We start from the raw sequence: 8369 nt of genomic DNA, 5'->3' as shown, positions 1-8369 counted from the left end.
AAAGCAAATGGATTTAGAATTAGATTTACTTTGCGAAGGAAAAGAAGGGAAAGGAGGAGGTTTAGCTGCCAGAATAACGGTTAATTCTCTCTGTAGTCAACCCGTTGATCAAAAGCACATGTTTGGAGATCCTTCGGATCGCGGAGTTGATTATTCCGATGAAGATGAAGAATTTGCGAGTAGTCAAGATGAAGGAGAGGGAGAAGTTGAGGGTAGCGATTCGGAACCAATGTTGGACGAATCTGGAAGAAGAGTGAGAAAAACGCAAAGGGTTAAAATGCAGACAAACGCTAGAGTATGTAAAAAAATTTTTTATATTTTTTTTTTATCCTAAAAACCCTTAACTTGAAATTTATTCGATGCACGTTTTTTTTTTTTTTTTTTTTTATTTGTTTATTTGCATGCTTTTTAGGTAATTTATTATTTACACACATTCATTTATTGGTCGTTTAGCACCCCCCATAAAGCTTTCATAAAAGATTCCGCAAAAATTTTTTTTTTAATTAACCCCTTTTATTAAATGTTAGGTGATGGTTTTTGCAACAAAAAAAAAAATTTGTATCATTCATAAAAAATCGGGATAAATATTTATTATTATTATTATCGGGCATAATTGCTTATTTCAAATAATATTGCCAAATGAAAAAATATAGTCGAGTAATCGTCAAATGAAAAATTAATAATTAAAATTTTTTTTTTTTAATAATTATTGAATCGTCGTGTAAAATATTATTAGTTGTGATGGAAAATGAAAATGAAAATTATAGGAATTATATTTTAAATTTCTTTTAGGAAATAAATTAAATTTATAAAATTCTAAAAACAAAAAAAAAAAGTAAGAATCATTAAAAATAATTTTTTTTTTAATTGTTAAAATGAATAATTGTTTTTTTAGTTACGTTTTTTTTTTTTTACTAATGAGAAAAAAAAATCAATCATATTTAGGGAAATTTAAAAAAATGAATATTATTATGTTTTTTTTTATTTTTCATTTTGACTGACTGACTGACTGATTTAGTGAGTGATTCAGTGACTGATTTTTGGGTAAATTAATTATTTCTTTATTTTTAATAATTAAGCTTTATTTGACTGACGTGATTTTCAACTGTTTTTAAATTTATTTATAATATTCAATGTGAAATGAAATTTTTTTTAAAAATTTACAAGGAAAGAAAGCATCAAAGCAACCTTCGTTATCTTTATTCCAATGCCAAAAAAAAAAAAAAAAAACAATTGGCAAAATTATATATTTACTAAATGATATATATATATTTATCATAATGGAAAATTGAGCACATATTTAAATATTTAAAACATTTTTTAAAAATTTTATTTCATCTTGGATACGATGCAATTATTTATTGTTCTTTATCATATAGTAAATTTAACAAAAAAATTATATCCAAAATAAAAGATTTTTTTTATTTGCGTGGCGCTTTGGCTTTTTGCCCCCAATAGAATTTTTTTTTTTTTTTTTTTGATAAATAAATGATGATGAAAAAGTTTTTTATTTATAAATATTAATAGTTTTTTTTTTTTTTTTTTTTGTGGTTTATTAAAGACCGGTTTGTCAGTTGTTTAAAATACTTTGAATCGGTTACGCGAGAAAAAGAAAAAAGAAAATTTTTTTTATTATTAATATTTATATATTGAATTATTTAAATTTCAAAAAAAAGGAAAAGGAAAAGTATATGAGCGAAATTTATTAATAAAAAAAAAAAATGATAAAAAGAATTATTTATTAAGGACGGTTTTGATCGATTAATTATTAACCTCCTCGTTAAAATTAATTTTTTTACTTTTTTAAAAAGTTTAGTCGTATATATTCAAAAAAATGATGATCATGAAATGAAAAGTCTGAATGAAAATATTTTAAAAAAGTATCGTATATATATATATATTTTTCTTGTTTACGAAAGTGTAAATTTGAGTAAAAAAAAAAAAAAATCCCCCGATGGATTACGTAAATAATTTGAAATGAACGGGAAAAAAAAAAAAAAAAATTTTTTTTCCAACTTGAGAGTCAGTACCTTAAAAGAGTTAGGCACAGTTAATTAAAACCGTTTTAGAAAAAAAAAGTATTTTATATTATAGAAATCGAAGCTAAATAAAAGAAGTGAAAAAAAATCTAAAAAAGAAAGTGAAAAAAAAGTAGCTGGAGTAGGATTTTGGGACATGACAGGATTAAACTATAAAAACCAGGAAATATGGAATTTTATTAAATCTTTTGAAGTGTCTGGATTAATGGAAACGTGGCTGGAAGAGAAAACATGGAGTAAGGTAAGAAATAATAAGTAAATAACTTATGGGTTATTTAATTTTATAACAATAATGGGTTAAATGTACAAAATAAATAAATAAAAAATTATTTAAACCTAATAGTGTGAGTGATTTTTTTTTTTTTTTTTTTGAATTGAATTGTGAAAAATGAAGTAAAATAAATTATTGTCAATGAAAATTGACTCCAAATTTTTTGAAAAAGGAAATTTTTAATAAGTATTTTTTATTATTATCATTTATTGATAGTAGGTACTCGTTTTGTGTAATGCAAGTAAGAAATCGTTTAGTGTTTGTGTATAAAATTATAAAAATTTATCTCACACCAAAACAAAACCCAAAAAAAAGGTTTTAGTTAAATTTTGGATTAATTTTTGTTTTTATGAAAAATTTTTCCCGAACGTGCCACGATCAATAAAAAAAAATTGAAATTTTGGTGTATAAACAATTGAGAAGGTCTTGTTGTTAAATGAATTTTGGCAAAGAGATTTAAAAAAAAAAAAAAGTAGCGTGGAAAATTAAATGACAAATTTTATTAGTTGATTGAATTTTCCCAAACGACCGTTAATTTAAATGTAAACGTAAAAAATTTCCGGAAAGGGAAAACGAATATACTAATGATAAATCAATAATTTTCGCCGGCAGTGAATTATTTATTATTATTATTTTTTTTTACACATATATAATTTTATGTTATTAAGGTTCGTTTTATGCGGGTGATAAATTCGTACGTAAAAAATAAATCGAGTAATTTATTATTTAAAAAAATTCTTAAACATATTTAAATAATTGTTTTTTTATTTTTAAACTTAACGGAAAAAAATTTTTTTCACATGATTTGTTTTTACAATGACGTCATAATGTGTGTAAAAATAATTTATGCCAAAAAATTTTATTGGCAATATTTTTTTTTTATATTCGTATAATAAAAAAAAAAAAAAAAATTTTAATATATTTAATGTGGTAATAATGATTTTTTATTTAAATGGAGCATGAGGAGGTCAGTTTGCACTCTATATTGCATATTCCGATTATCAATTAATTAATTATGTTTATGTATAATTAAATAATTGCATTTATGCAAATATTACATGCCTGGTTGTTATGTTTGTTATGGTTTTTTTTTTTTTTATATAAAAGGAAAAAAATTAGCGAATGGGATCTTTTATTTGCATTTACCGCAAAATAATTTCCTTATTAATCCTTTTATAAGCTTTCTGCTTTTTTTACTATTTGTGTACGCTTAAATATTTTTTTTTAAAAATGATTTGTTAATAATTATTGCATTTTAAACAAAATAAAAATTCAATTTTTTAAATTTGTTAAATAAAAAAAGAATAATTAAAAGTTTAAGATTTTCATTTAAATTTTAATTATCATTTATATTTATTTTTTTTCAATGAGTTTTTAAAAAAAAACTTTTCTTTTCAACTTGAAAAATTTTCACAAGTTTATTATATTATTATTAAATAATTAATTTGATAAGCCTTATTTATTTTTTTTTTAGTTAGTTATTTCAAGTAGTTCAAAATTTTTAAAATATATTTGATATTAATAAAAATTGTTTTTTTTTTTTTTTTATTTATTTGCAGCAACGTAATTTTAAACAAAAATTCATAGCTTTATTAAAAAGATTTCGCCAAAATGAGGGTCTTGGACCAGATCAAGAAGATATGGATAGAAAACTCTCTGGAGGCGATGTCGATCCTACCGAAATAGAAGACTTTTTCGAAGAGTTAGAAGACTTATCAGAATCAGGTCCGGAAATGGACACTATGAGCATATCCTCAACTCCAAAACCTAGTCTAAGACCTTTTTTCTCATCTAGTAGATCTTTATTACACGATAATTTCAATTCAACAGGTTTGTAATTAAATTTTCTTTCTTTTTTTTTTTTTTTTTGTTTAGTAGTACGTTGATTCTTAAGTCGTACGTACCCATTACAAAAAAACTAATTAGTATTATTAAGTGTGAAATAATAATAAATTAAATTAATTATCCGTAAAAGCCATATTATTATTATTATTATTATACAATGCTAATAAAATGTGGTAAGATAATGTAAATATTTTGGCAATGATGGTCTCATTCTAACGTCATTAAACGTTAAGACAAACAATTTAATAAATGTTAAAATATTTTGACAAATTGAAAAAAAAAACTGTTTTCTAAAAAAAGAAAAAGAAAAAGAAAGAGAGAGAGAGAGAGAGAAAAAATTTTAATTTTTTTTTTCATTCGTTGAATTTATAACAAGTAAGGCATATATACATATATAAATATTTTTTTTTTTTTTTAATAATAAAACTTTGTTAATATTTGAATCACATAAATGAAAATAATATGTGCATATTTATATACATATTTATTTATTTATAAATTTTTTTTTATTTAATATGAGATTTGCGTGAGTGATTTTAATTTTAAATAATTTGTGACGAGTAATAATTTAATTTATTTTTTCTTTCTTTTTTTATCATATTCGGATTGATTTTGTACCTTATAAATTGTATTTTATTTATATACATACATAAATTGATTTGACAAAATTAAAAAAAAAAAAAATTACAATTTTTATTTATTTATTTATATATTTAAATATATATATATATTATTAACGATGTTTCTAAAACAGGTGCTCGTGGAGACATCGTTTTGTTGAAGTCGGAAATCAATGGCACAGGTATCGAAAATTATTATTCATTTGTTAAACTATATTGTATAACATTTTTACTTCCTCTCAATTCTTTTCAATACTGTGCTGGATAAAAAAAAATTTATTCTTATTCATTTTTTATGCATGTTCGAATGTGGATAACGTAAATTTTAACTTCTTAGTTTTTTTTTTTTTTTTTTTTTTTTTTTTTTTTACCCTTTTCATATTCATTTTTTTTATTTTATTAAAAATTTGTCAATGGGAAAAATTGTATTTCTTTTATAATTTATTTTAATAACAATGCCATGTGGTTATTATTATATTTTTATATTATAAAAAAAATCTACTATTAAAAAGGTATTAAAAAATTTTAAAATAATAAGTATATCGGATGGTGATTGTTAAAATGGGTATTAATTTTTCTTTTTTTTTTATTATTTTCTATTATTATTATTATTAAAATAACTAACATCTTTCTTTTTTTCTTTTTCATAGTCTCTGATACTTTGATTTTATTTTATTTTTATAAAATAATTATAATAATAATAATAATTTATTCTACAGATAAAGTTCAAGATCGTTTAAGCGATGAGAGTTCAAAGGGCGGTAGGGGAGATTCTGATTCCCATCCGGAAATATGGACTGATCAAGATGCAAGCGATCCTCAGTCTACTTCTCCTTTAAAAGACAAAGAATCAGAGAGAAAACCTAGACTGTTTCACAGAGATAGACCTTTTGGAAAACCTAAAAAATCATTAAGCGAGCATCGAACTCTCACCGCTCCGACTCTCATACTCGAACCTGCCGGAGAGGTACAAAAAATTTTCTTTTTTTTTTTTTTTTTTTTTTTGTATCGAATCCATTAAAAAAAAAAAGGAAAAAATTAATTTTTAAATTTTTTTTATTAGCCAAAAAAATTCGTCGTTGAACAAATAACGAAAATTCTCGGATCGGACGATTCTTTGCCAGATCATTTGCTCATAATTTCTTCAAATGATCCTCAAGGATCTCTTCTTGCCAGTAGATTACAGGAAAGACAATTAAAAGTTCTTCCTGTCGTATCTACATCTGAAATTCGACTTACCCTTACTTATCTAGTCAACAAAATACAAAAATTGTTAGTTTGTTTGTTTGTAGTATTTATTTAAAATAGTTTTCGATATGAAATAACGGGTTATTATTATTATTATATTTTTCAGTTGTCATTCAAGTGCCAAGCCACCTAATACGATTAAATTAATGGTTGTCGGAAGTGATGCATTTATTAATAATATACTTAGACAATATGTCGATCAGTTATCTCAAAAACCTCCCGAATGGCAAGGTTTTATTAAATTTCTCATCGTACCATTAGGTATGTGTCAGATGAGAAAAAAAAATTTTTTAAATTATAAACCAATGCAAATCAATGATCATTGGCGTGATCATTATCATCATCATCATCTCTTGATATTAATAATAAATCAATTAATACCAATAAAATCTATTTGTTTAAAACTATAATTGTTTTTTTTTCAGGTTCAAGTTCTATATCTAGATATCTTGCAAGTGTAGATAGTACATATGGAGCGTATTTTGCGGGAGAAAAATGGCGGGATTTGTCGGAACGTGAAATTAATGAAGTCGTCAATAAAATAGGATTGTACATGAATAATGGAACGTCAACAATTTTCCTTCCCGTCGCTGAAGCAATGTTGACGTATAAAGAAAAAAGGTTTTTAATTTTTATCATTATTTTTTTTTTTTTTTACATGTAATTATTATATCACTCCATGTTTTTATGCATTTTTAAAGTTCCGACGATGAGTCATCTCAAATATTCGTACCTTTTGTCAACGATGTTAGACTAGGATCAATGGATAGTGCTTCGGGAGCTTCGGTTGATTTGGATGACATGCAAGCAACTTGTGGAAGTTCACCCCCGAAAATCACACCACCTTCTTCGCCAAATGTAAATTCAATGCACATTACCAATCACTCGAGGTAATTAATAATGATAATCCTGGTTATTGTAATTTTTTTTTTTTTTAATTTACTTATTGTTTATTTACAGGGAATCGAATTTAGTCGAACCTCTAGAATTACAAATAGACTATTGGACTTCAAATAAATCTTCAGAGGCAAAAGAAGTAGGAAAGGGAAAAGATCCCAATAAATCCACATTAAAAACGAATTTCAAAGCTGTGCAAATCCAAAGAATTCCATCGCCTGGCGAACAGCCCGGCTCTTATTTACTTATGAATTACATTACCAAAGAAAAGAAACAAAAAAGTAAATTGTTAAGAAAAGTTTTCGAAAAAGACCACGATATGGATGAACTTACACACTTTTAATAATATATATATTTTTTTTTTTTTTATAGTTATGAGACTAGGAAAGAAAAAAGAAAAAGAAAGAGAAACGGAAAATAAAAATCAGCAAATAGAAGGAGTTACGAGACTTATTTGTTCTCCTAAAACTCAAGCATTGCCTTTAAAAGGTAAAAATGATAATGATAATATAATTAATTAATTTTTTTTTTTATATTTATTTTAACGATTTTAAAATTGACTCGTAGTGAGCATTGATGGAGTCGAATGGACTGGAGTCAAATTTTTTCAACTTTCTGCACAATGGCAAACTCATATAAAAACATTCCCGGTGGCGCTATTTGCGCAGGATCCTTCGTAAAAAAAAAAAAAAAAAAATTTATATATTTATTATTATTATTATGCGGTGAAATACATACCTGCCTGCCTCCTCCCCCTCCTCCTCTACCTCCCCCTCTTCTTCTTCTTCATTTTTACGAATGCACACACCCCCACACACACACACACACAATTAAATTTAATATTTGCATGCGCGTATATTCGATATATCTATCTATCTATCTCTATGTTAAAAATTTAGTAGAATTATTAGTTGAATTTGATGTATACCGTAATTAAAGGGTGCATAAATATTTGCACTTGTGTAGAATAAAATAATAATAATATTGTCGTCTTTCAACTCGAGTATTGAAGTCAAAAAAAAAAAAAAATGTTTTAATATTAATAATAATAATAATTGTTATTATAATTATTCATATATAAATAACTGTTTGAATACTTGTTTTAGCAAAAACAAAGGAAAGGAAAAAATAATTTTTTTTTTTTTTTTTCGTTACCTTCCCTTTAAATTATTACCCACCCTTAAATGTAATGTCTGATTTTTATAATTTATATCATATCATTTTATAGAAAAATAAAAAAGTTTTATTTAATTTAAAATATATTATTATTATTATTATTATTTTAAATTTGATTTTTACGTCATTTATTAAATTTTTATAAATAATACGATTTGGGAGGTCAGTAATGACACGCACACGCACACACACACACACACACAAAAACAAGTAAAAAAAAAAATTGTTTTTTTTTTTTTTTTCAACGCCGGATTTGTAAATTGATTTAATTGC

At 24.1% G+C, this 8369-nt stretch overlaps 1 protein-coding gene across 1 annotated transcript in view; it reads left to right on the top strand.

The window, feature by feature from the left end:
* Positions 1–7600, top strand: part of Phum_PHUM237110 (uncharacterized protein) — a gene marked incomplete at both ends in the record, with an annotated part of 11868 nt that extends 4268 nt beyond the window's left edge. The window contains 11 exons of the mRNA XM_002426069.1: positions 5–295; positions 2095–2294; positions 3911–4140; positions 5495–5742; positions 5839–6047; positions 6130–6284; positions 6449–6644; positions 6725–6913; positions 6984–7201; positions 7293–7409; positions 7488–7600. Coding sequence (XP_002426114.1) covers positions 5–295; positions 2095–2294; positions 3911–4140; positions 5495–5742; positions 5839–6047; positions 6130–6284; positions 6449–6644; positions 6725–6913; positions 6984–7201; positions 7293–7409; positions 7488–7600 — 2166 coding nt within the window. The remainder of the gene's footprint in view (positions 1–4; positions 296–2094; positions 2295–3910; positions 4141–5494; positions 5743–5838; positions 6048–6129; positions 6285–6448; positions 6645–6724; positions 6914–6983; positions 7202–7292; positions 7410–7487) is intronic.
* Positions 7601–8369: the final 769 nt, after the last annotated feature.

This window comes from Pediculus humanus, genomic scaffold (genome assembly GCF_000006295.1).
Source record: "Pediculus humanus corporis 1103172107610 genomic scaffold, whole genome shotgun sequence".
NCBI classification, from domain to species: Eukaryota; Metazoa; Arthropoda; class Insecta; order Psocodea; family Pediculidae; genus Pediculus; species Pediculus humanus.
This window is presented reverse-complemented; position numbering and strand designations above follow the sequence as displayed.